The sequence below is a fragment of the Apodemus sylvaticus genome, chromosome 10, assembly GCF_947179515.1.
Source record: "Apodemus sylvaticus chromosome 10, mApoSyl1.1, whole genome shotgun sequence".
In the NCBI taxonomy this organism is placed as follows: domain Eukaryota; kingdom Metazoa; phylum Chordata; class Mammalia; order Rodentia; family Muridae; genus Apodemus; species Apodemus sylvaticus.
The window spans coordinates 16,418,878-16,446,583 of record NC_067481.1 but is presented as its reverse complement, the minus strand read 5'-3'; the positions used below and the strand labels follow the sequence as shown (position 1 = coordinate 16,446,583).

The window sequence follows — 27,706 nt, the reverse complement described above, 5'->3', positions numbered from 1 at the left end:
TGTGGCGTGGTCAGGACACTCGGGAGCCCTGACCTGGGGAGCACAGGTGCTTACTACGGTCTGTGAAGGGGAAGGAAGGCCGATGGCAGCAAGTGGGAGACGGGACCTATGAACCTGGGCGACCATCTCGGTGGTGGCCAAGTCTAAGCCACAATGGAGCCAGCTAAGGGAATGTCCCAGTCCTTCTGTGTCTTGGAGCCTTGAAGGCTCCTCTTGGACTCGCACTGGAGGTAATGTGGACCTTCAGAAAATGTGCTATCTTTGTTTAGCACGAGGCATGAACACCGACAATCCCCAGAATCCATCTTTGGTGAGGTCAGACAAACAGGCACGGCCGAGCCTTCCTGGTAGGAATGTGCATAGCGCAACTGTCTGGACGGAGCTTGGCGCTCTCTAACCAAAGCACATGCGCATTTACCTTCTGACCTTGTAATCCTGCTTCTCAGACTCTGCACTGAAGACACCCCAACACCACGAAAGCACGCTCACACGTGATTCATCCTGGCACCACCAGAAATTACAAAATTTTGGGGAAACCTTAAACTATAGAACATCCACACATCCGCCGTCTCTGCATCTGTTTAAAAAGATGAGAGTGAATTCTGAACAAACATGATGTAATTTCCAGAAAGTATTTGTGAATGGATCAGCAGTGCTCAGAGAACACCAATAGTCCGCTAAACTCTGAGTGAAACAGAAGAGCAAATGATGCACCCAGCCAGCCAGTCAGAGGCTCAGGGCACTTGCTGGTCTGGAAGTGGGTGAGGGCAGCAGCGAAACTGGTGAAATCAAATGGTTTCTGAATTTTGGAACCATGTTAGTAGTTCATAGGGAGGGGACCATTTGCTCAAGTCGCAAAGCTAATCTGAAGTCAGCATAGCACCGGCTCTGCGGCTTGCCCATCAGCAGGGCAGAGCACCATGGCAGAGCTCACCTTCCCCCTAACACGCCTCCCCTTGGGAAGGGCACGCCTTCCGCTTGACCAGGCTGGAGGTTCCGACTGTCCCGAAGAGAGAAGAGAGCACCGGGACCCCTGCGGCACCATCCGTCCTCGGATGCTTGCCTGAAGGAAGACCTGAGGCCTCCAGCTTTCAGGGCCGGCTCAGCTCCACCCAACAACCTCCAGGAGAGGGCACTTCCCCTTGGCAGTGGTCTCAGTCAGGGTTTCACTGCTGTGAAGAGACACTGATCACAACTCTTATAAAGTACAACATTTAACAGGGGCTCTGACAGGTTCAGAGGTTCGATCCATTATCATGGCGGGAAGCATGGCAGCGTGCAGGCAGACATGGTGCTGGAGAAGGGGCTCAGAGTTCTACACCTTGGTCCCCAGGCAGCAGGTAACTGTGAGCCACGTTGTGCACAACTTGAGCACAGGGGACTTCAAAGCCCGTCTCCACAGAGACAAACTTCCTCCAAAAGGCCACACCTCTTAATAGTGCCACTCCATGGACCAAGCATTAATAGTGCCAAACCCATGAGTCTGTGAGGGCCACACCTACTCAAACCCCACAGCAGTGATCAGCCTCTAGCCTCCAGTGCAGCCTCCCAAGTGACCCTGTACAGAATAGCTAGAAGTCCTTGTCTGCTACCCCTGATGAAATTACAAACTCGTGAGGAAAAATAAATAGTGACTACTGTTTGAAGCAAACACCCCAGTGGCTGTTTGTTTCACAGTGATGATGACTAACACCTGCACCCCACTACCAAACCACCGGAGAGCCAGAAGATGGCCCTACAAGCTTCAGGCAGGCCAAGCAGATTTGAGGAGCCCTGAACTAATGTGCTTTGTTCAAATGCTGTCAAGGCCACTGACGTGTGCACGGGCTTATGCAAGGCCAGCTCTCTGGTTCCCTGGAGCACGGCGGTTATTCAATTAACCTCTGGACACTATAGGCTTTGGTGTTTATTTGGTTTTTGTTTTTTGAAATAAGGTTTGTCTGTGTAGCCTTGGCTGTCCTGAACTATCTCTGTAGAGCAGGCTGGCCTTGAACTCAGAGATCTTCCTGTCTCTATCTCCGGAATGCTGGGATTGAAAGCATGCACCACCACCACCATCACCACCCCCAACCCCCCACCCCAAGGCTGTTTTTTGTTCTTTTAAAGACAGGATCTAACAGTAATAGCCCAGCATGGCAATCCTCCTGCCTCAGCCTCTTGAGTGTTAGGATTATAATAGTGTGCCACCGTGCTCAGCTTTCATTACCTTTCCAACGTGAGGAAACTATTCAGAAGGATTTTTATCAGGCTCTGTGTAGTGCACAGCCTTCCCTCTGATCTTCCTGATCTTCCTGGGCCTGATGAGAACCAGACAACTGATGTCCAGGATAAAGGGGATGTGGGAAGGAGGGAGATGATCCAGGTAAACTGGGCACTTCTTGAGGAGCTGACAGAACCTGTGCTAGCCTAGAGGGAAGTCTGCTTCCACCGGAGGCAGAGGCATGTGGTCGGTTGTCAATCTAACAAGGTCACATGGGTCAGGTCAGCAGTTACCTCCACACAGAGGAGAATCAACAGAGCAAGGAAAGCACGGGGCAGCCAAAGGCACAAGAGGAAGACACCACATGTTCCTCATTAGAGGCAGAAATCTGGCCGGAGCACGAGGTCAAACACGACTGACTCTCCATGGGAAGAGGCTGTGCTGTGCAGGCCCAGCTATGCCTCAAAACGGCGGGGCACAGCGGAGGCCTGTACTAGAGGCCTCTGGACTAGATCTCATGACAAATCCTCAAGAGCACTGACAAAGCCAAGGACAGCTGAGGCGTTAGGCCAGTGACGGGGACCTTCCTACCTACAGCCCACTGCTCAGGTGCAGACACTAAGCAACCTCCTGCTTCCCTCTCTCGTACCTACATCTGTCTATCAGCAAAGTCAGTTCCTCTCCCGACCACCCACTATCACCCGAATCTTAGCCCACCCACCACCGCTTCCCACCTTCTCCTTCTTTCCCACAGAGTCACTTACGTTTTAGCCTTCCAACAACGGCTCCCCAAACGGCAAACCCTTGTAGGACCTCCCATCTCCCTCAGAACACATCTGAAGAGGCCCCACTGAGCCTCCAGTCTGCTGCCTCCCTCTCTTGTCCTCGCTTGTACCCATCTTTGAGTATCCCGATTGATTCCTGCTGTGGAACCTTTGTAGACAGTGGGGCCCTCCTTCTGGAATGTTCTCCTACCTGTATCACTGTGGCTCACCAATTACCTCCTCAGAGACCCAGATAACACACATAGTAGGAGCCTTCCTTAACTGCCTTCACCTGGCTTCAGTTCTTCCTGCCACCCAATGCCAGCTTTGTGCCATCCCCCTGAACATGAGTTCCAAGAAAACACATGCCTTTCCATGCCTAGGTCATCACTATGTCTTCAAATCCTGAACAGGGAGGGCCTGGCATGAATCCCTCCCACACGAAGGTGATTAAGAAGAGCAAGACAGGCCCGGGCCTGGTGGCTTTACCTTCTTCCCAGCTGTGGGACTGCTTTCTGCGCTCTGCACAGGGCTCCTGTGTGGGCTTCGGTCATCCTGGGGCACACACCTGCCCATGTACACACTGTAGTCTAGAAGCATCTTCTGTCGCACGCTGCCCACCAGTTCCTTCTGCTTTGGCTGGGACATCATTTCCTCCACGCTGCCTTTGCTGCTGCTACGGCTATGGGTCAGGTGCCCGGAGGGACTGCTGTGCCTGCTGTGGGCAGGCAAGAGCCCTGGGTAAGAAACGATAGCTATTAATGCAAACGATTAAAAAAAAAAAAAAAAGCAGGAATGAAATGCCTATGGGTGAATGGGAAAGTAGCTAAAATGCTAACAAATGATTTTAAAAAAAAACAACTTTACCCTGAAAAATACCTTCTGCTCTAACGATAGGTGACTTTAGAATGGTTTTTATTCCAAGGTTATTCTGGGATGGGGCTATTGTAGTATGCTAGGTAACTACCTTTTTCTTTGCTCCTAGTGATCTTTTGGGAAAACATAAACACAAAACACAGTACCAGTGTACCCTCCAGTCAGGGTGGAGCTGTGAATGCTCTCAGGGTAAAGGGAGGGTGGGCAGGAAGATAATGAATAGTTCATCCACAGCTCAGGGCTCGGCAGAGGTGCCGGGTCTCTCCCTCCCTCTCCCCACCCCTCTGTCCCCCTCTCTCCCTCCCCCTTCTCTCCATTCCCCCTTTCTCCCTCGCCCTTCTCCCTTCCCCTCTCCCTCTTCTCTCCCTCCCTCTCCCTCCCCCCCCCCCCTCTGGCCTCGAACTGGGAAATCCACCTGCCCTGCCTCCCAAGTGCTGGGATTACAGGCGTGCACCACCACTGCCTGGCTGCCACCTTTCATTCAATGAAGCAGTCCTCAAGCACCTTCTATAGACCTGTTCCATGCTAACCAGGGGAACAAACTGGATCCTTGTCTTTGGAGTAAGACATACAGGAAGGTAAGTCCCAGTCACCTGTAACAAGCACTGACAAGAGCTGTAGGCCTGGCACTGACATCCCCCCAGGGGCACCTGTGCTATCTGCTGGGGAAAGAGCTGCCATCTTTGCCCTGGCAGAAGAATGATCCAGATAGAGAACAGAATATCAGGAAGCAAGATTCAGGGGAGTCCCGAGAGGAAGACACACAGAGGGACAGGAAGTGTGGGTGGACGGGAAGGTGGGAGCCTGTCCGTCAAGTGGCTCAAGTGTGACTCGGATTCAGTTTATCCTGTTGCAATAGGGTTTAAGCATGGATGTATCTGACCCTCAGGTTTACTGTGAGACAAGGTAAGAGGAGAGGTCAAAACCAACTGCATCACTGGTGTCGCCTGCTTCCGGCTGTCCGACCTGCAGCTCTCTCCTGGTCGCACAGACACCTGGGAAGGCTACTTTAACTTAGTGGTTAACTAGGTTATTTACAGGACTGACTACTGGAGGTTTTACCTAGAATTCAAACTTTTTATAATCCTTCATCATTCTCAAACCACTTCAAGGTTTAATATTATTTTTAAATGTCGGGACAATGTATAACCACCCCTCCTCCATTTTTAATAGAAGAACTTTAGTACAAAATGCAGTGCGATCCAAATAGATTCCAGATTTTAGTTAATAAATAAACAATTTAAAAAGATAGAGCCAAGAGCACCCTTCCCCCAAGTTCAAGGACAGGGGTGAGAACCTGACTGATGAGCGTGGCTGCTGTTCCCTGCCCCTGGGGGTATGAGGACCTGACTCTTGATGGGCGTGGCTGCTGTTCCCGGCCTGTGGGGTGGCTTCTTTGCTGGGGTAGGGCAGAGCATAGGAACTGTCACCAGTCTGTAGACCTCATGGGTAGCCCTTGGTAACTAACATCAGTCTGGAATTGTGCCGGGGCCCTCATGGCTTCTCCGCGCTCACCAGGTTCTGCTCAGCCTGCAGTCACTTCTGACTGTAGACAGAAACTGAGCGCTAGAGATTTGGAATCTCCACCCTCAGCTGGGCCTCCTGAGCCAGAACCTGCACTGCAGAGTTGCCGGAGAAACCTGTGTTATGTCTCTAAGCGGTAGCATCCCTGAGAGAGAGGACAGGCCTGAGTCAACCAGCAAGACTGCTCTCCTGTGGTGTTTATGGAGGTGCCTGGTCCTGGAGATTCATCACCAATGTCACCTTCACAGCTGATGACAAACTAGCTTTGAAATACAGTACAATCTTGCCTGCTGTTCTAAGTACCATTTCTTTCTTTCTTTTCTTCTTCTCTTCTCTTCTCTTCTCTTCTCTTCTCTTCTCTTCTCTTCTCTCTCTCTCTCTCTCTCTCTCTCTCTCTCTCTCTCTCTCTCTCTCTCTCTCTTTCTTTTTTTTGGATTTGATTTTTTCGAGACAGAGTTTCTCTGTGTAGCCCTGGCTGTCCTGGAACTCACTCTGTAGAGCAGGCTGGCCTCGAACTCAGAAATCCACCTGCCTCTGCCTCCCAGAGTGCTGGGATTACAGTCGTGTGCCACCACTGCCCGGCTTCTAAGTACCATTTCTATTCACAGTGTTTTAAGGCAGCCCCGGCTAACCAAGGTACTGCTAGGAGTGTGAGAGTGGAGGCTTGCTTGATTTCAGTGTGAAGTAGGTACCAAGGCCTCCCACAGTCCCGGCTCTCACCACTGACTTCATGATGCCATAAGTGCAAGCCATAAAAACTAACCAGATCAGCCGGGCATGGCAGCACATGCCTTTAATGCCAGCACTCAGGTGCATACACCAGGCTGACCTCCAACTCACAGAGATCTACCTGCCACTGCCACTGCTACTGCCACTGTCCTGAGCTTAAATGTACACGCCGCCACGCTCTGCTCTAACCACTATCCTCAGACTATGGTCTCCTGGAGCTGTTTTTATGCGAGTGTCAAGAAAGGAGAGTCCCAGGGCCTCACTACAGGCTAACCACATATACCTGCCAATGGAACATCACTGGAAAAAATGCTTTAGACCGAAGGGTGGTGGTGGTTACTGTAAAAGGCACACACACTTGAGGTTGCAGAGAGTAATGCCGTAAAGGCGGCTTCCTGCCACCTGCCTGCCTGCCACTCTCTTAATCCTCCCACAAGCCCTTTAAACAGTGACACACTTAGCACAAATGCTATTACCTGATTTACTTCCAGACACACCAGCCGGCTTCTTGAGGTCTGACTTCAGCCTGGATGCCAGGACGAAGCGCCTGAACCACTCCTCCTTCTCCCGGCCAGTTCTCCCAAACAGATACAGTATCGGGTCTCGCTGGCTAGACTTTGTCCCCTCTTGAGGCTGGGGTGGCTTCTTAAGGTCTTCGCTCAGCAGCTCTTTCTCAGGAGGCGGCTTCTCCTCAGTAGCTTCCTTATCAGTCTGCGCCTTCGACATAAAGTCGTCTTGCCGACCAAGCTCAATACAAATGGGGTACTTCTTATTCCAGACTCGCTTTCGAGCCAAGCTTTTTGGTACAAGATAAATCTACAGAGAAAGGCAGGTGACAATTTACAAACTAAAGCATGCCTACCTCGTGCATCGTTACCACGAGTATCAGAAAGGTCAGCCTGTTGGAGCCTTTGACTGAAATGGCAGAAGTTAAATAATTCTAACCATCTATCTACAATCTGACCGTAGAACACGGAATACATTTTAGAGATGACTTGTTATTCCTCAAAATTCCTAAGTGTACATATTTTTTTTTTTTTTTGAGACAGGGTTTCTCTGTGTAGTCCTGGCTGTCCTGGAATTCACTCTGTAGACCAGGCTGGCCTCGAACTCAGAAATCCACCTGCCTCTGCCTCCCAAGTGCTGGGATTACAGGTGTGCGCCACCACGCCCGGCTCTAAGTGTACATATTTAAGAGCTATGAATATCTTTATTCGCAGGCAGCAGAAACAGTAGTAACATTTCCGTGGTTATCATCAAAGAGGATTAGATAACAACTGAGTTAGTGACCCTAGGTGAACCTTACGCTCAGGCTAGACAGAAAGTGCAGGTCAGTGCTGGGATCAACTCAAGGAGGAATCCATAGAGCGGCTACCTTACATACCGCCATCACTGTGAAGGGATGGCAAGACCACTCACAAGAGCTGTGACAACAGAGACCCATATGTCATGGTTTGAAAATGCTGGGCCCAGGGAGTGGCACTATTTGGAGGTATGGCCTTGTTGGAATAGGTGTGTCACTGTGGGTGTGGGCTTTAAGACCCTCATCCAAGCTGCCTGGAAGTCAGTATTCTGCCAGCAGTCTTCAGATGAAGATATAGAACTCTCAGCTTCAGGCTGAAGAGATGGCTCAGTGGTTGAGAGCACTGGCTGCTCTTCCAGAAGTCCTGAGTTCAATTCCCAGCAACCACATGGTGGCTCACAACCATCTGTAATGGGATCTGGTGACCTCTTCCGGTGTGTTTGAAGATAGCTACAGTGTACTCATATACATAAAAACAAACAAACAAACAAACAAACAAACAAAAAGACTTCTTAGCTCCTCCTGACCATGCCTGCCTGGATGCCACCAAGTTCCTGCCTTGATGATAATGGCCTGAACCTCTGAACCTGTAAGCCAGCTCCAATTAAATGTTGTCCTTATATGAGTGGCTGTGGTCATGGTGTCTGTTCATAGCAGTAAAACCCTAAGACAGCATGTCTGTGGAATGACAATTTATATTTCCATACAAATGATGCTTTATCAATACCTGGCAACACATACATAGAATTAGACTGAAAATCCAGTGTTCGTTCATTCTTTCTTTCCTTCTTCCTTCTTTCTTTGGAGGGTGGTGTGTGGGCTAGGCTGGAATAGGTATTATGTAGTCCAGAGCAGCCTGGCCTGACTATGTAACCCAGGCTGGCCTTGAAACCACGGTGCTTCTCAGCTCTGGCCTCCTGAGATACAGATGTCATGACGCCTGGCATCAGTGCTGGGGATGGAGCACTGGCTTGGTGAATGGACAAGCATTCTACCAACTGAGGTGCATGCCCAGCTCCATAACCAGGTATTAAAGTCAACATTCAGAGTGCAAAGAAAGAACGCTTGCTCCTGGAGCGTGGTCCACGGAACTGAGCATGAGCTCCACCTTGGAAACTCAAAGAAATCTAGGCTCAGCCAGCCAGTGGTGGTGCACAGTTAGTGTCATTCCTCAGGAGGCAGAGGCAGGAGGATCTCTGTGAATGTGAGGCCAGCCTGGTCTCAGAGTGAGTTCCCAGACAGCCAGGATTAAATATCAAAACCCTGTCTTGGGGGGGGGGGGTTAAAAAAGAAATCCAAGTTCTCGGGCCCCACTCAAAAGTTGCTGTGCCACAACCTGCATTTCTGAAGATGCCCAACAGCTCCGTGTCTTTGAGATGCTGCCCTAAAGCGAGATGCTCCTTAAACAACAGCACGGGGTGGGCGCGGCACAGCAATCAAGACACGTTTTACTCATTCAAGCTCTACTTCCAAAATTTCCCAGACTCACCTTGCTGTCTGAGAGGTCGTAGATTTTCTGGCTGATGTAGGTGACCTCCGGCTTTGTCTCATTGTAGCTTGCCCTCCTGGATATGTTTTTGTTGGGCTTGGAAAGTCTTAAGGTTCCACCCTCCAGCCGGACAAAGACCGAGTGCGTCAAAGTCGCATGGTAAGTTTCTGGATCATAGTTGTAAATCTCATTCATCCATCCCTGGTGGAGAAAAGCCTCTATTAGTAATTAGTAAGAGAGAACAGCTGTATGTAAGAACCCTGGATAGCAGAACTGGAGGTCGAGATGTACAGTATTAGCTTCCCCATGCTCAGTGCTGAGGAGTAATTTGGTACGGTTTTGATAACCCAAATATGGGGAGTCAGAATAGTAATGTCCACTATCTTAAAAATATTCTTTTCTTAAAGCTGACAAGCAAAAGGAGAAATTCAAGTCTTATGCATTCAACAGAGCAAGGCTCTCTGGCAGCCCTCCCTTGGGAATGAGCACTGAGCCAGTATGGCCTTTTCTGGTTGTTTGTTAGAAGGTTTCTTATGTAGCCCAGGCTAGCCTACAACTTGTACTTTTTCTGGCCCCACAGCCTGAGTGTTGTGGTTACCGGTGGTGTCAGCATACCTGGCTCCCGCCTGTTACGTTGATTTATTTATTACATATGTGGTGCCTGTTTATTACATGCGTGTTGAATGGTTGTTACATGTGGGCTGCAGTGTGCACAACCTGCAGGGAAGGCAGGGCTCCTTTTACCACGTGGGACTCAGGAGGGAACTCGAGTTGTCCACCCTGGCAGCAAGCACCCACCACACCATTTTACCAGCGCCAGTCCAGCTTTGTAAATCAGCCAGGCTTCTGCGGACTTCTGTCTACTTTGCAAACAATCCTTGACATCTCGCAGATCGCATTAATTACCATCATCCAAGACTCAGCAAACTTACTGGACAATTTCAGTGAGATGGTAACATGTACCTCACAGAAATCATACAGTGAAAAGCAGATGAGTAACAATTAGGCAACAGCAAATAAAGAAACAGGTACAATGAACAGGTCTCCGTTATTACAGTAATTTATAAGCACAGCTCTGAGCAAAGGACTGACCTATCCTCAAACTGGTACACATATATTCACAGGGTGGCTTGGGCTTTGTTTTGTTGTTTTAAAGATTTATTTTATGAGTGTTTTGCCTGCATCCATCTATCTTTCTGTCTGTCTATTCTTTCTTTCTATCTATCCATCCATCCATCCATCCGTGTATGTATGTATGTATCTATCCTATCTATTCTATCTATCCATCCATCCATCCATCCATCCATCCATCCATGTATGTATGTATGTATCTATCTATCTATTCTATCTATCCATCCATGTATGTATGTATGTATGTATGTATGTATGTATCTATCCATCCATCCATGTATGTATGTATGTATGTATGTATGTATCTATCTATCTATCTATCTATCTATCTATCTACCACCTATTGTTCTAATCTATCTGGGAGATCAGAAAAGGGAATCAACTTTCCTGGACTGGAGTTACGGATGGTTGCGTATCACCATGTAGGTGCTGGGAACCAAACCTGGGTCCTCTTCAAGAACAATAAATGTTCCTAACTGCTAAGCCACTTCCCTAGCCTTGATTTTACTTTTATGTAACTGTATCAATCTGTGTAAGTATGTGCACATGTATGTGTGTGCTTGCAGAGACCAGAAAAGGACATCAGATCCTCAGTCTGGAGTGACAGGGAGTTGTGAGTCATGTACTGGTGCTGAGAACTGACCTCTGATCCTCTGGCGAACAGCAACCACTCTTCACCACTAAGCCGCTTCCCCAGGCTCCCACTCCCCCTTTTTTGGAGACAGAGTCTTAAGTTGCTCAGAGCTAACCTTGAACTTTTGGCCCTTCTAGCTTTGGCCTCCTGAGTAGTGGCAATTATGGGCCTGTCACCCCGCGCAGTCTCACACCTGGGCCTCAAAAGTAGCATTTACACACACTGACGTAAACAAGCAACACACAGAAGGCATAATATAATCAAATACATCATCCATACACATGAAAACAATGACACCCTTCATTTTGTATGTTAATATATGTTAATATATGCTAACAAAACATCAAAACAGCAAACAGACTGTACTAATGTAATAATGTACTAACACAGTCAGTATTTTCATTTAACACTTTGCCTGCCAAAAAGCATTGTCTCAGCCTTGGTGAATCACTGAGACCTCTTAAGAGCTCCGTAAGGAATATTCAATGGCTCACTTTATAATGGACAGGCAAGTACCTGAACCACCTAGAATGCGGAAGCCATTTCTACAGTACATATCTGAGTCTCACCAGCGCTGACTTGACTGAGCCTCTGAGAATGAGGACTCCTCAGAACCCCCTTCCTCTGTCGATCCATTGTCACCACATGCACCAAATCTACATGATAGAAAATGCTACGATTGATTACAAAGGTTTCTTTTAAGGTTTAAGTTGTTTGTTTGTTTTTTTTTAATGTGTAAGAGTGTCATACCTGCATGTGTGTGCGTCACCTGCATGTCTGGTGCCCAGGAAGGTGAAAAGGAGATATAAAAAATGGTTGTGAACTCCTATGTGAGTTTTGGGAAACAAACTGGATCCTTTGCAAAAACAAATGCTCTTAGCCACTGAGCCATCCCTCTACCCCAGGAGCTGACATGAAGGTTCTGAAGTCGTCTAGGAGCGAGCACACACGGGGCCCTGGGCTCTACCCCACACCTAAGAAAACGTTATAAGCTAAAAAAGTTAAAACTCAAAAAAAAAAAAAAAAAGAAAAGAAAAGAAAAAAGGTTACAACTCTTGACTAAAAAAAAAGAGTGGAGAATTGAGTCTTTGCCCCATCAGCCCACTTGAATATGAATAAGAGACATTGTCACAAAAAGGCAGCTCCTGTACAAGGCTCCAAACACACCCGTCTGTGTGTAAGGTGAGACTGAGGAACCACTTACTACTCAGGAGCTGGGGGTTCCACCCTCCTGGGTCACTGACTGCGGTACCATGCGTTCGCCCACCAGCTGGCTGCGCGGTGTTCACAGGAAGGGCAGCAGTCTAGCATCTGAGAACAGACCACTGATGACCCATCTGAGAAGCACAGGCATCCTCCAACTCGGGAGGATGGAAGCGGATCAACTGTCAGCATTAGCTGGGGGGAAAGAACTGCCAAATGTAAAGCATTCTCAAATGGCACGGCTTGAGAGCCATGATGAAATCGTAGCTCAGCCAACGTAACCTCTGATGTACAGTCGGAAGCCTTTCCCTCCTATCTGATCTATCTGGCTGCAGTGGTTTACCATGCACCCTTAAAAAGAACAGTCTTCCATGAACACCGCTATTAGGAGTACCAGATGCTGCTGACTGAGGCCACGCCAGAATGGCAAGGCTTCACGTGGCCAACCACTGATTTGTCATCCCAGAGGATTCTTGTTGACCTCAGCATCCAGGAGCACCAGTTTTCAGATTGGTGGCTGCAACGATCTACCTCAGCACTGGGCCTGGAGGCAGGAGGGCTGCTGCAGCTGAAGGCCCATCTAGACTACAGTGCTAAGAACGCAGTGCTCACAGAGAAATGGGAAAGCATTTCTAGGCTAATGACAAATCTTTGATCTTTAAACAGATCCCTCATTCTGAGCCCCAGGGCTCTCGTGGCAGCAAGTGCACCTTACTGCTACAAAGGTGGCCGGGAGGGGCTCTGGGGCCAAGATCACACATCAGATTCTTTTATCATCATGAACATTAATTTACCATTAAAATAAATTCTTAAACCAGGCAAGGCAGGTACACATGCCTTTAATCTCAGCACTCAGGAAGCAGAGACAGGCAGACCTCTGTGAGGCCAGAAAGGTCTACAGAGTGAATTTCAGAACAGCCAGGACTCTGTTACACAGGGAAACCCTGTCTTGAAAAACCCAACCAACCAGACATTGTCTGTCTGCCTGCCTGCCTGTCTTTCCTTCCTTCTTTTCTTTTTTTTAAAGATTTATTTATTTTATGTATGTGAGTACACTGTCATTCTCCTTGCACACATCAGAGAAGGACATTGGATCCTATTACAGATGGTTGTGAGCCACCACGTGGTTGCTAGGAATTGAACTCAGGATCTCTAGAAGAACAGCCAGTGCTCTTAACCACTGAGCCATCTCTTTAGCCCTCCTTCCTTCTTTCTCTTTCTTCCTCTCTTTCTCTTCCTTCCTCCCTCCCCTCCTCCCTCTCCCTTCTTTCATTCCTGTGTGACTGTAAGACTGGGACCTATCTGGCCTTCAGTCTCTTCTTCACATTACACTTTTAAGACACTGTCTCTCGCTGAACCTGGGATCTGCTGTTCATCTAGAATGGCATCTAGATGGGATCTGTCCATCTCTGGCCCCCAGTACTGAAATTCGCTGTAGAAATGCGCTTCTATGACAAGCATTTTTAAAAAAAGATTTATTAATTTTTTTATAACTTATTTTATTTTACTTTATTTTTTTGGTTTTTTGGATTTGTTTTTTTTCGAGACAGGGTTTCTCTGTATAGCTCTGGCTGTCCTAGAACTCACTCTGTAGACCAGGCTGGCCTCGAACTCAGAAATCCTCCTGCCTCTGCCTCCCAGAGTGCTGGGATTACAGGTGTGCGCCACCACGCCCAGCTATTTATTTATTATATCCAAGTATACCATAGCTGTCTTCAGGCATCAGAAGAGGGCATCAGATCTCTTTATGGAGGGTTGTGAGCCACCACATGGGTGCTGGGATTTGAACTCATGACCTTTGGAAGAACAGACGGTGCTCATACCCACTGAGCCATCTCTCTAGCCCAGACAAGCAGTGTTTTTTAACACAGGTGGGAGAGATAAGAGTCCTTCTGCTAGTGCTGCAAGAATTCTACTTAATGAGCCATCTCCACCACCCTATCTTTTTGTTTGTTTGTTTGTTTGTTTGTTTAGAGACAGGGCTTCTCGGGGTAGCCCTGGCTGTTCTGGAACTCACCCTGTAGACCAGGCTGGCCCTGAACTCATCTGCCTACCTCTGCTTCCTGAGTGCTGGGATTAAAGTTGTGTGTGCCAACATAGACTAGCCTACCAATGTGTGTGTGTTGTTGTTGTTATTGTTATTGTTATTGTTGTTGTTAGGACTAGGAGCCAGAGCAGAATAGTTCTCTACTACTGAAGGTTTACCCTGAACCCCAAATCCTTTTTCTACATTGTTCAACTGAATTTGCTAATGTTTTTTTTTTTTTTTTAATTTAGGATGGTAAATAACCTAGTTTTCATACAATAACTTTTGGGATGTCATGGTATCTCAGTGCACCACCACTGCCAGGCACACTTAAGAATTTATTTGTCCTTAAGAACTATTAAACCAAGGGGTGTTTTGAAGAATTTATTTCAGCTACTTTCTCAGGTTTGTGATATTTCACTATAACCCTGGGGTTTGTGTATGTGTGAGTGGGTTTGCCCGTGCCCAGAGTCGAGGCCAGGGCAGGTAGTCGCATACCTATCAGAAGATCAACTGCTTGCTCTATCACTCCCAGCCCCTTTCTCTTACATAGGGTCTTCCGCATCCCTGGCCCAGCCTGGCAGCCACACCTTGCTGCTCTTACATGGGCTGGAGAGTCTTAGTGAGGGACTCACACCCGCACTACAGGAGTCTGGAACTCTCTCTCCTCTCTTCAGTGTGTGGAGAGTCTGTGGTGGCATCCTTCTTTCAGCCCTAGCAGTAATTTGAACTTTACTCAAAAGCTTCTCTGTTTGAACATAAACTTCTACTATTGTTAAGTTTCCTTCTAAATCCTACACTGGAGGAAATTTGTTACATGTTGGATTTTTTTTCTTTTTTAAATATTTATTATTATTATATAATAAAGCTACACTACACTGTAGCTGTCTTCAGACACACCAGAAGAGGGCATCAGATCTCATTATAGATGGTTGTGAGCCACCATGAGATTGCTGGGATTTGAACTCAGGACCTTCGGAAGAGCAATTAGTGCTCTTAACTGCTGAACCACCACATGCTAGATTTCTTTTTTTTTTTTAATATGTATTTATTTTATGTATGTGAGTACACTGTAGCTGTCTTCAGACACACCAGAAGAGGGCATCAGATTCCATTACAAATGGTTGTGAACCACCATGTGGTTGCTGGGACTTGAACTCAGGACCTCTGGAAGAGCAGTCAGTGCTCTAAACCCCTGAGCCATCTCTCCAGTCCACATGCTGGATTTCTTATCTCATTCATTTGGAAACGTTTTCTAATTTCCCTTCTATAAGCTATTTAGAGGTATGTTTCGTTTTCAAAATGTTGAGAATTTTTAAGATATCTTTCTGTTACTGACTGCCAGCTTAATTATATTATGGCCAAAGAACATTCTCTCTATAATTTCTCTTTTGTTAACGAACCAAAACTGTTCATTTCTTACTCTTGAAGTACTTCTGAAGACAGCCTTGGCCTGAGACTTCCTTGCCAGTCCTTGCCGCTGCACGGCTGGGGTTTCCCTTTCCACTGCCCTAGTTGCTTGTTGGCACCAGCCATGATTAGGCTGACTTGGAGCTGAGCAGGAGGACCTCCGCTGCCCTGAGATATGCAGGCTCATCACAATTGGATGCAAAGACAACGAGGGGCCACAGCAGCTTCATGGACTCCAAGCACTAGGGCATCGTGGGAGAGTGGCCTCAAACATCTCTTCTAAAGCAGAATTAATGTCCACGAAAGCAATGCCTTGCTTAGCCATGACAGTGGGTTACAGGTGACACTAAGTCTGGGACACAAGAGTCTCCACCTCCTCCCAACTCAGCAGGGGGAAAAGTAGTTTCTTTTCTTTTGTTTTTCTGAGGGTGAAGGTTGAAACAAGGTTTCTCTGTGTAGCCTGGAACTCATTCTGTAGAACAGGCTGGCCTGGAACTCACAGAGCTCCTCCTGCCTCTGCCTCCCGTTTTCCATGCCAGGATATGTCTATTTTGGTTTCAGGCTTCTTCTTTCGTTCAGTGCTTTGAGAGAGTTATTATGTATACCAGGCTGGCCTCCAACTCCCCTCCTCCGCCTCTCCAGCATTTACAGATCTGCATGTCGAGTTCTAAGACTAGATACACTCACTGCTGTGTTCAGCTTATCAACAACAGCTCTACGTAGCTTCAAAAACAACCCGTCTGTGGTCACCGAGTAGAGGCTTCTCCAAACGTATCCCTCTCTTTAAATATACACTCATCTGTGGGGAACGTCTATCTAGCTTTTAGCTTATTTCTTTGCTTTTCAGATTGGAAAATAAGACAACACACCAAAGGTGTGAGAGCTGGGCTCAGCAGGGCTCCGTGCACAGGTCAGGAGTGCCAACATTATCCTGTGCCCTCTAAGGACCTGTGGATCAGTTCTCTCCCTAGGTCAGTTCTCATAACTAATAAACAAAGCCAACCTTTCCCGTAAGGCTTCCGGGAGCTGGTTTGCCACAGAGCAGGAGCTCAGCCCAGGAGCCTGAGGAGCAGGCCCCTCCCCGGCTCTGGCTCCACTAAGCAGGACCAAAGTTCAGGGATGAGTAAGCAGTTAGCCTCTGCTGACAGCTCTGACAGATATAGGTCATGTTCTGTGTTCACTCACCAAATACCAGGGCAACCTGATTCAGAGCAACGCGAAGACCTAACTACACAGATCAAAACCGTAAAACCTTATTACTCTAGTGGCAAAGGCAAGGAGTCCAGGCCATGACTTCCTGGGTACGGCCTGCTCCGACATCTGTCCAGTGTGATCCAGCCATGACTTCCTGGGTATAGCCTGCTCCGACGTCTGTCCAGTGTGATCCAGCCATTACTTCCTGGGTACGGCCTGCTCCGACGTCTATCCAGTGTGACCGGGCCAGCGATCCTCTCACCCTCATCTCCCCAGACGCCCAGCAGCTATGGTCTCCTCTTTTTCTCTTCCTTTTCACCTTCAGCTCTCCCCCTTCCTGAAATGCCTTCTTCCTTTAATTCTGCTCAACAGATCTAGTTGAGACTAAAGTCCATGGCTTCCCAACAACAAACACACGCCACCAGGATCAGACTCGGATGGCACCCGCACCGTGGACAACAAAAGCTGTCAGCTTTAGGAGACCCTATGTGCTCGGATTTGATTCTGTGTAGGACTGTGGATAAAACTCCCTGGCTGCCCACAGTGTCAGCAAGACTTCCAAAGTATCTGGTGGCTCAGGTTCCAACCCAGCCTCCGACACCTGCCAGGTACTATGTGGGTGCTGTTCAGTCCTCAGACACTCCCCCCACCCAGCTTTTCCATCCGGTAAAAGGGCACAGCCTAACTTCCTGCTTTCCTCATCCCAACTCATAGTCCACGTATAAACCACATTTCTCCACACTGACAGAACTCAGGGAGCATAATTCATACAATAAGAATGAAGTCTTAAGCACGGCTTGAAAATACTAACGAATACTCCCAACACCTGGTATCTAGGCTCTCAACGTGTCCCAGAACGTCATGTGCACCGTGTGGCTTTTACCCTCACCGATTTCCTACAACCACATTCATTCGAAACAAAGTTCAAATGACCTGCCTCTTGATGGAGACTGGTACAGGTAGGACCTGGCCTCAGATCTAGCCAGCTGAGGTGTGGCCTCCAACCATAGCCCCATGGCACGGCCCGAGAGTCTGGGCAGTGCCTTGCCACCCTTTAGGGTGACGCCTTCTCTGTTCTGTTTTGATTGCTTTTTACTAAACTGCCAACTCCACAGAGCAGGGAGAACAAGGCACGGCTCAGCTCCGGCCATGGTTCTTTACTGAGAATATGAATGAAGAAGCCTGACTCTGAAAACAGCTACTGGGGTTAAATGAAGTCCTTAGAACTGGAGAGCTCCACAGGCTGCCTCCACCCCACCCCCAGCCCACAAATCCGTACTCCTGGAGAGCCACGAAGGAACAGGTTCAACAATTACTCGCAAGGAGGAGATTCTGCCACAGTCCTCAAGGACGGAATCCAAGTATAGTGCATCAAACTGCAGAGTAAGAAAATAAGAATCCTGGAGTGACGGGAACTGCTGCTGGAGCCATATTACATGGGAACCTGGGGCAGACAAGCCTGGGGCTCAGACCAACATGCCCGCCAGAATCAGCTCAGCTTGACCCCCGAGTCTGCCCCTGAGACACCACAGTACTTCAAACCAGGTCTCTCTTGCAAAATGCAATTTCCATGCACAAACCTAATCACCTTTTCCTCCCATGAGCTGACCCAAATCCTCCCGGTACTTGACTGGCAGACACCCTGGGTTAGGCTGCATATGAAATCTCTAGACTTGAACAGTTGGATAGATACACAGCGCTCAGAGTGGCACGGCCCCCCATGCTGCCCCCTTCCCCACTGTCCCCTGTGCATACGTTCTGGGTACTTCTCCAGCTTCGTTCTGCTATAGGGTGGGAGCAGACATTAAGAGCCCACACAGGAGCGCCACACTCCAATAGCCTCCTGCCATCATTCCTTACACACCAGTGACATGTCACACGAGCCTTGCTTCTTTCTGAACCTGGAACTGTTTAAATGGAGACCTTGCGTGCCACTGGAACAATGGCCAGTCACAGGCGGCAGCTGTCTGGCCTGCAGTCTGGACCTGGGACAGCGTTTAGAAAAGGTCAGGGGTTTCTCTTCAATTCTCTGCTGGACTCAGAAGCCACGTTTGGCTGGAACTACAAACCACAATCTATAAAGAGGCCCACTTAATCTTGGGAGAGATTAAAAGCTACAATTAACCTTTTGCAAAATAATAAAGTCTGGAGGAGCTACTATCGTATTGTGCTCCGTCCCAATCACAGTGCCAAGGAGGAGTTGAAGGCCAGAGCTCTGAGCTCAGTCGGAGGCCGGGCTGGCCAGAGGAAAGAGCCGAACCTCTGGCCCCAGGAAGCAATGCAAGTCCTCAGTGTGACGCCTGGTGACAGCAGTGACACTGCAGCAGGTTTTTGCCCCGTGGCTGCGCTGGCATGCGGACTTGCTGTCACTCAGATCCCTGCTCATCCCTTCATCTACCAAAACAGAAGCTCCAGAGAAAAACACTGAAGCCAGGGCCCGAGGCACGGCTGCTGACACCTCTGGAATGCCCACACAGGTGGCCGAACTTCATTTGCCCACAAATGCCACACAAACAGGACTTTCTACTTAAACTTGAGTTTAGCCCCGTTTGCTTTATTGACACTAGGGAACCGGAGTCACCTAATAAAAGGCCATCAAAGATCCTAGGGTTAGAGAACAAGAGACAACTTTGGCACGGATTTAACTTTATCCAAGAAGAGACAAAGCAAACCTGCAGACACAAAATTCAGATTATGAATGATAGCCTCAAGCAGACAGCCAATATTTAAAATCACACTACCCAAGACACTCCAGAGAATGAGGAAGGGTCCATTAGCAGAGGGAAGGGACAGCATCAATACTGTCCACATCCCCCCTGGCTGCTTCAAGGTCACCTGGGTCACAGCTAAGCCACAAACTGTGGGACAAGACCATTATCTGAGCCTTTTATCCTTTCCAGGAATACCTCCCAAGCTCAGGGGAGTTTTTAATTGTGATGCAGTTTAAATTATAATGCTCGGGCAGAGTGCAATAGTGTAGAAGATAAGAAACTCTAAAATTAGGCAAACAAATTAAATCTCAGATGAACCACTGAGATAAGCAAGGCCCTCTTTATATTCATACACAATAAACATCAGATCACATAACTTCAACACTGGCTTGTTAATAATAGATCAGCAAACAAGTAACAAAGTAGCCCCAAGCTTTCCAGATTGCCCGTCCTATTAGCCAAGCAGGTTCTGAATACCTGCCAACCCTATCTACCTTAAAGAAGAGAAGGAAGAGAGCTGAGCAAGAGGACAGAACTAGCCTTTTGTCCATCAGCTCCAGTCCATTCTCTCCTCACACCTTTACCTGGGTTCTGCAGATATGAAGTCATCAGCTTGTGAAGTGAGTGCTTTACTGACTGAGATATTTCCCCTGCCCCTCCACATCCTATCTTTAGATGACAACTGAAGGCACCATATATGTTTTCAGAGTGACACTTCCAGTTAGTAATAATGGATATAAATCTGCATTTCAAGATCAAATAGGTAATTTCTGATGTTTATGGCCAAAGGTCAATATAAATATATATGATCATCTATATGTTAACTATCACAAAGCTTAGTCACTTTCTTGCCTAGAAAGAGCAAAAATACAAATAAAAACTAAAAGCTAATATTTTCTTCTTGATAGTATTATCAGCAACCTATTGGACAATACTAAGAGAAGCTGCAAAACAAAGCAGAGAGCTAAGAACAGTGCCTGGTCTCTAACACTGAGCACATCTGCATGTGTGTGTGCACAGTACATATACATACACTCAGCACACACATATACATACACTTAACACACACTCATGCTCAACACATACATACTTAACACACTCACACACTGAATACACATACAATACTCACACTAAACATATAACACATACAAAACACACACACACTCATGTGGAATAACTGGAATAACTTTGGGTTACAGCAAACTTGTCCTGAAAGGCTAATGACCATACAGTAAGATCAGTCTACTGTAGGCATAAGTTTTTTTTCAACCTCTCCTCTAGCCCACCACCCAGCAGAGGTAGTGGAAAAGTCATTAGGATATGGGGGAAGTGGACCTATTAGCAATAGTTCTTTGGAGGCAAGCTCGACCTTCTTTCTCAGCAGTTTGGTTCTGTAGCAAACACCAAGTCAGCAGCTGCAGACCAGTCCTCTAGGCAGGCAGACAACAGGCATGAACCAGCAGCTGCAGTCCTTTCAGAATGCAGACACCAGACACGAACCAACAGCTGTAGTTCAATCCTAAAGAATCCAGAAGGCTTGCCAACTGGCCCAAGGCTGAGGAAGCAGCACTGTGCCACAGGAACCTCACAGCAGTTTTTGAGGAGTTTCTCTCAATGTCAGTATCACCACAAGTAGAACTCAACAACACTATGTAGGGTGAACCAGTACATGTGTGCCTTTAACAAAGAATAGTGAGGCGGAGCAAAACAAACCATGGCTTAGTACTTGTTGCCCACTGTCTGTGGGGTCATATTTATACTCCTTCATCATGGGTCCTTTCACGTTTGCTATATCAAAACATCCTTTTGGGGCTGGAGAGATGGCTCAGCAGTTAATAGCACTGACTGCTCTTCCAGAGGTCCTGAGTTCAATTCCCGGAAACCACATGGTGGCTCACAACCATCTGTAATGGGATCTGATGCCTCTTTTCTGGTGTGTCTGAAGACAGCTACAGTGTACTCACATACATAAAATAAATCTTTTTTAAAAAAACAAAAAAACAAAAACATCCTTTTGCCTGTGTCTGCTTCAGGAAAAGTCTTTCACGTGTCTTCTTTAGCAAGACATCCTTTCACCCGGGTGCCCCAGCAAAGCATTATTTGACATAACTAACTTTCCAAAGATACTAGAAGTTTCCACTTTGGTCTACAAAGGATTCTTCACTTCTGAAGGGTAGAAGACAGGGTTCATTTTAGATAGGGTCTCACTCTTAGTCCAGGCCTGTGACTAACTATGGATTCTTACTTTTCTTGAACTTATAGTATTCCTTCCTCAGCTTCCCACAGGCTACAATTTCAGCTATAACACCATGCCCAGCTTGTGTTTTTCTTATATATTAAATATCAACTTGGAGGTGAACACATAAGTGGCTTTTTTCATAGTAAATGCCTTACTATTTGGAAAACACAATTTGAGAAGCCAGTGACCCCTAATACCCACAGTCTCTTTCTTTACGCCACTGATGATACCCAGAACAAGTGCAAAGAGGATGCTCTCAGGATAGCCATCCAGAACTCAACAACTTTTAGGATGCAATGTGTTGGATCAGAATAACAGAATGACCAGTCACAAGGTAAATTAGTGAGCTGAAAGTTGGCAAGAGCCTGGGTGGCACCTTCAATCGCAGCATTCTGGAGGCAGAAGCATGCGGATCTATGTGGACCAGAGGTAGGCCACGCTATTAGTTAAAGGCCAACCAAGATGGACTGTTAGAAGGAGGGAGGGAAAAACCAAAATGGTCCTGTCAGTGGGTACTGGGTACAATGGGAAGGGATCACTGTATTAATGTTTCCCGACTTGTGGATATGCTTGTTTTTATAATACAAGTTAAAAAGTAAAAGTCCAAAAAACAAATATTGGGATCACCTGTCACCATTAACCATATTGATTCTGTGGAATTCAGGAAGAATGCTGCACACAGCACCCTTTCACCAACTTTAAAATACAAAGAGCGTGTGTGCATGTGAGGCCGCTGCACAGAAGTACCTCACCTGAATTCCTACAAAGAGCATGTGTGCATATGTACTGTGCGTGCGTGCGTGCGTGCGTGTGTGCGCGTGCGCACGCGCTCATTACATGTGTGCAGAATGTATGCAGGTGCTCACAGAGGCCAGAAAAGTGTGTCAGATCTCTTGGAGTTACAGGTGACTGTTGGAGGTCCGATGTGGGTGCTGAGAACTGAAGAGCAGGAAGAGCTCTTAACCCCTGAGCCATTCTCTAGTTCTCAGTTTTTGAGTTTTTGAGACCATCTTGGCTTCTTGCTCAAGATCTTCTTCCCTCAGTCTCCCAAGTGCTGGTATCACCATGTCTGGCTTGATGTTTGTTGTTATGATTTGATATTTTATTTTTAAGATAGGGTCTAATATAGCCCAGGCTGGCCTTGAACCTGAGATGTAGCTAGGCCCTGAACTCCTGGTTTTCCTGCCTCATGAATGTTGGGACTACAGGCATGAACCATTGTTCATGGCTCAAAATTATTCTTTTAAATATCAAAACTCAAGCCTATATTTTAGGGAACCTAATTATTAAAATAATCTGTCCCTTTTATTATATGTAACTCTCCTGAAGAAAGGTTTGCCAAAAGTCCCCTTCATTAACCTCTGCAAAGGCATGAATGTTATTTTAGCCAAGCTTCTAACAGTCTTTCCCTCTGGAAGCGACATGTTGGTAATTTATGTCAGATAAGAACTCGCACATGCATATAACTCAAAACTACATCTGAGTCACACTCTGGCATAAATGCAAGAACCTCCCGGAATTTTGAGGAGTTCTTCATTATAACCAAGTAGGAGAGTTGGCCCGCAGGAGTGGGACTGAATGAATGTCCTCCTGGCCAAGTGACAGGTGTGCTCAGGAGGCGGACATCCGTTAGGTTAGGAACGCTCAGTAGCCATCCTAAGGGCTAACAACAGGCCTCAGGCTTCCAGGTAACACTCTAGTCTAGGGCTTCCTGCCCAGGACATGTAGCTGGTCACTCCAGAAGCCAAAGAGGGGACCTGCACTATGCGGGTCTAGGAGCCCATAGCATCGGGAGGCTGCCTTGCACTCCCTTACCCAGCCCAGCAGGCTTCCTGTCTGGTAAGGGCTCCTGCCTTCATGCTTATGCATCACTGGGCTGGGTGCCGAGGCAGCCCGGCTTGGACCCTGGACCAGCTGCTTCTCATTTGCCTGATTCCCACATTTTAAAATGAGCACGCTCTGGTCCCGGGAGTTATGTAGCCTTAGTGACAGTTCATGGGTCTCACAGAGGCACAGGAGGGCTTGTGCTCCGGTCAGTATGGCTAATGACCAGTTGGGCTAGCTAATGGTGGTGTATTGTGGTCCTCAACAACCACAGTAGACTTTAACAATAGCGACTTGACTGCAGATTGGCCTTTTGGATTAGTGACTCCTTGCTCACTGTTATAGCACCATGTCCTCTATGCGCCTGAACATGTTTGTTTATTGTGTGCATGTGTATTCATGTAAGTGGAGGACCAGGTGTACACGGGGACGTCAGAAGACGACGTGCAAGGGCTGGTTCTCCCGCTCTGCCACGTGGGCTCCAAGTTGTCGGGCTCAGCAGCACATGAGCTGCCCCGCTCACCCAGCTCACCCGGCTCCACACCTTGCTTGAGCATCAATGGCAATGGTGTATATCTGACTCGAAATTTACCCAGAGAAAGCACATCTTTCCTCTCTCTTTCCGCTCACAAAGTGAAATCACAGAGAAGGGATACTGCTGTGTCCCTAAGGTGCTCACAGAGCTAATAACCAGCGACACCCCGTCCTTCCTAACTCACTTCCTGCTGTCTGTGACAACCTCCACCAACCAGAGGCTTCAAAACATCTGCTTTACTTCAATAGTCTGTTTATTTTTTGTTGAGACAGAGTTTCCCAAGGTAGCCCTAGCTGGCCTTGAACTTGGGTCCTCATGCCTCAAGCCCTCAAGTGCTAAAATAGTCTTAAGCAACCCAGCTCCAGTTCAGCTGGTTCATGGTTCACAGGTGAAGTGGCTTATAGGTGTGTCCAACCTATAGCCCCGAGGGTGTAGGTTGAGTGTGGCTCACAGTGAGCCCCAGGAAACTGTGAGTGCGGCTCAAACACCGTTATAGATCACAAAGCCCTTCTGCAGGGTCAAGAGGTTGCCCATCCCTGATTGCCGGGGACTGACATCTATCTGTGTTAGAGATCTTAATGCCAGGTATTATGACCTACTGGGAGGTTTGGGGGGTGTTCTAAGTTTTCATACTTGTGCTCAAGATTTACATCACTTCATTCTCTACAGAAGCTAATTAGTATCACACACACGGAAAAGAGCACAAATCAGCTAATTCATAGCTCAAATCAAACTATTCAAAGTAGATATGTCTGCTCACCAGACACAGGCTCAAAGATGTCTTAATCTGTTTCAGTTACTATCAAGAAAATATTCAATTTGCGTAATTTATTTATTCATCCTATGTTTGCCATTGTGGTATTGAGCCCGCATCTAGGGCCCTCTGGCATACAGGTCTTTTTCTAAGTTATCAAAACTGATCTCAAATCCACTTTGTAGCCCAGGTCGGCCTTAAAACTGAATCCTCTTACCTTAGCCTAAGCAGCTGGGATCACAGGGTGGCTGCACCAGGGCACTTTTTAAAGAACAAATTTACTTAGTTGCAGAAGTAAAGTCCAAGATCATGTCACACCTCTTCAGCTCCCAGGGCAGGGAAGCAGGTGCTACTCCACCCAAGAGTAAGAAAGGGGGGACAGGCTCACGAAGAAGACAGACAGCTGCTCCAGAGACAACAGGGGCCACACCTGCTGGCTGTGGAGCAGCCTGCTCTCCTGACAACCAGCCACTCCTACAGCAGCAACATTCATGCCCTGCTGTTTGTCTAGCCTGGCCTAGAACTCTCCTTGTAGCTCAGGTTGGCCTTGAACTTCCTACCTCTGCCTTTCAATCCAATCTCCTACCTTCCTTCCTACCTCTTATGTATTTAGAATGATCTTTAGCCCTGGATGTTCTGGAACTTGCTCTATAGAGCAGGCTAGCCTAGAACCCAGATATCCGATTGCCTCTGCCTTCCTAGGGCTTCAAGTGCTGGGACTACAGGCATGCCCAGCTTCTAATGATTTCAGTTACACTGAAAATTGCATTTCAACCTGCATTTCAGTGGGAGCAAACCATGATCAAACCATGGCAATAGGCCTGTTTATAGAGAAACCAGCGGCGGGCTCCTGTACCACATCACAGGCACAGAGCTGGAAGCACAAAAGGACTGGGCTTAGCTGGCTGGCGTAGGCCTTCGCTGGCTGGCGTAGGCCTTAGGGACCAGGCTTGCCATTTATAGCCTGGCCCCATCCACTTCTAGCACAAGTCCCTTTCCTGTGTGGTGCTGTGTGATCCAAACAAATCCTCCCTCCCTCCCTTCACGAGGCACACAGAGCATGGTGGAAGCGGGACAACAGCTCTCGACTACAGCTAGGAAGTCCGATCAGGTGAGAGGAGAGCCGCCGGCCAAGGCCCTTTCATTTTACAGTCCTGTGTAAATCAACTCACCCAGCAGAGTATGGAAGGCTGCAAGATGACACTTGTGGGTCTAGACATCTAAGCAGGCATGCTTTTCCTTTCTGCCAAAGCACTGCAGGAAAGAACTTGTTAACCTATGACAGAGCTTGGCAACCGGGCACACCACCACCCATTGCTCTGCTATCTGCCGCTGTTCCTCTACTACAGCGACTATACTGCCCATAAGCCTAAGCTATTTACTATCCTTTAAGAATCAGGCTGAGCCCTAGGTGGAAGAACAGGATAGCAAAAGCTCAGGGCCCTGAATCGACTAGGACAGGGGGCCACCCACCGGCCTACGACACCCATATTTGGCTGGGATGCGTTCAGGAGACAGGCTCCCATGGTCCCATAAGTCCAGTGAGAACACAAGACAGATGGCCAAGGCTGACTCAAGGCACTTCTTTTTCCTTATTACATTTGTGTCCTAAATGTTGTCACTGTTGACAAGTGTCTTCAAGCACCATATCTATAAAAATGATCCCCCCTCCTTGGGGGAGGAGGAGAATGTCACACAGTAAACACCAAACTCTTCTAACCAACAGCAGGGTTCCTTCTCTACGTTTAATTTTAAACGATGTATTTATTGTGTTCATTATGTGTATAGGTGTTTTGTCTGCATAGGTGGGACGCCTAGTGCCCTCAGAGGATGGAAGAGAGCAATAGATCCCCTGGGATTGGAGTTACAAATGGCTGTGAGTTCCCATGCGGGTCTGGGAACTCTGTGGGAGCACCCATTACTGAGCCACCGCTCTAGCTCCTGGTGTCCCCACTTTCTAAACATCATTGCCACCAGGGTGGGAGCCCAAGAAAAAAGACAGAAAGGCAGAGAACATATGCTCACAGTGTCACTGTCACCAGCTAGGATACCCCATGTGCCTCAGCAGTCTGCCAGGAAGACAGCCTTTACCAGATAAACCCCTCAACTTTGGCTAGAACCATGAGCCAAAAGAACAGCTTTTGTTTTTTTTGAGACAGGGTCTTAGAGTACAGCCCAGGCTGCTCTCAAACTTACAAGCACCCTGCCTCTGCCTCCCAGATGCTGAAATTACAAGTGGATGCGATTAAACCTGGCACTCTTTTCTAATTTCCCAGCCTGGGGCATTACATCATTAGCGACAGAACACAGCTAAACCACCACCTGACCGCATGGCTGTGGACGAGGGACAGTCTCTGGGCCTCCCTTTCCTCACAAGCACATACCCGGACTGAACAGGGTTGTGATACAGTTCAAATGAGACAACATTCCCACACCCACACCCTGCTTTACTGTCCCACTCACTGGATTAAAGCAAGCTAACTGTGGTGACATTTAAATAGCACTGCAATGTCACCCTTTGGGTAGATAGATGGTAACTGTCAATTCACAGTTGACTAGATCAACACTGAGCTGTCTGTAGTATTTTTTTTTTAATTTTATTCGATATATTTTTTATTTACATTTCAAATGAGCTGTCTGTAGTATTAAAGTTAAAATCTTCCTGGGACAAATGTCTCCATCAGTCAGTAGCTCTAGAATTGACATAAGCACTTTTTTTTTTTTTTTTTGGCTAAAGTTAGCACTAGGTCACTTAGAGCGTGTAAGTCAGGTGGTCACAGCATCACCCTTTGGAGAGTGGGCCACCTTGCATGAGTCACTGTTGCTCTGCTATGCTAAGGGTGTCACATCCTCAGGAGCCAACACCAGCTTCCCTTCAAAAAAGAAACAGTCTCACAGCAAACTGTGGGGAAGCGTAAAGAGGTCAGACTGTAGCACACGTGATCACGTAGGTGACAAAGAGTAGGTAAGTCTGCTGTGTGACATTGACACTACACTCCAGACCAGACCAGCACCAGATGACACACCCAGCATGGGCTTGACAAGGATTTTTTCCTTTGAGTTTCCTGTGTTTTCCTTGGGGCTAAGGATGGACGGTAAAGAACCTAGAAAACAAACAGAATCCTGCAGAGATCCCCCACCTCCCCACCCCCCAACCCCC

General features: G+C 47.5%; 1 protein-coding gene across 3 annotated transcripts in view; it reads right to left on the bottom strand.

Annotated features, from left to right (window-relative positions):
• Positions 1 to 27,706, bottom strand: part of Tex2 (testis expressed 2) — a 114,179-nt gene that overhangs the window by 37,460 nt on the left and 49,013 nt on the right. For all 3 annotated transcript variants that reach the window (XM_052195055.1, XM_052195054.1, XM_052195056.1), the window contains exons 3-5: positions 8,886 to 9,086; positions 6,570 to 6,909; positions 3,454 to 3,701 (exon numbers count right to left, since the gene is read on the bottom strand). In XM_052195055.1, coding sequence (XP_052051015.1) covers positions 3,454 to 3,701; positions 6,570 to 6,909; positions 8,886 to 9,086 — 789 coding nt within the window. The remainder of the gene's footprint in view (positions 1 to 3,453; positions 3,702 to 6,569; positions 6,910 to 8,885; positions 9,087 to 27,706) is intronic.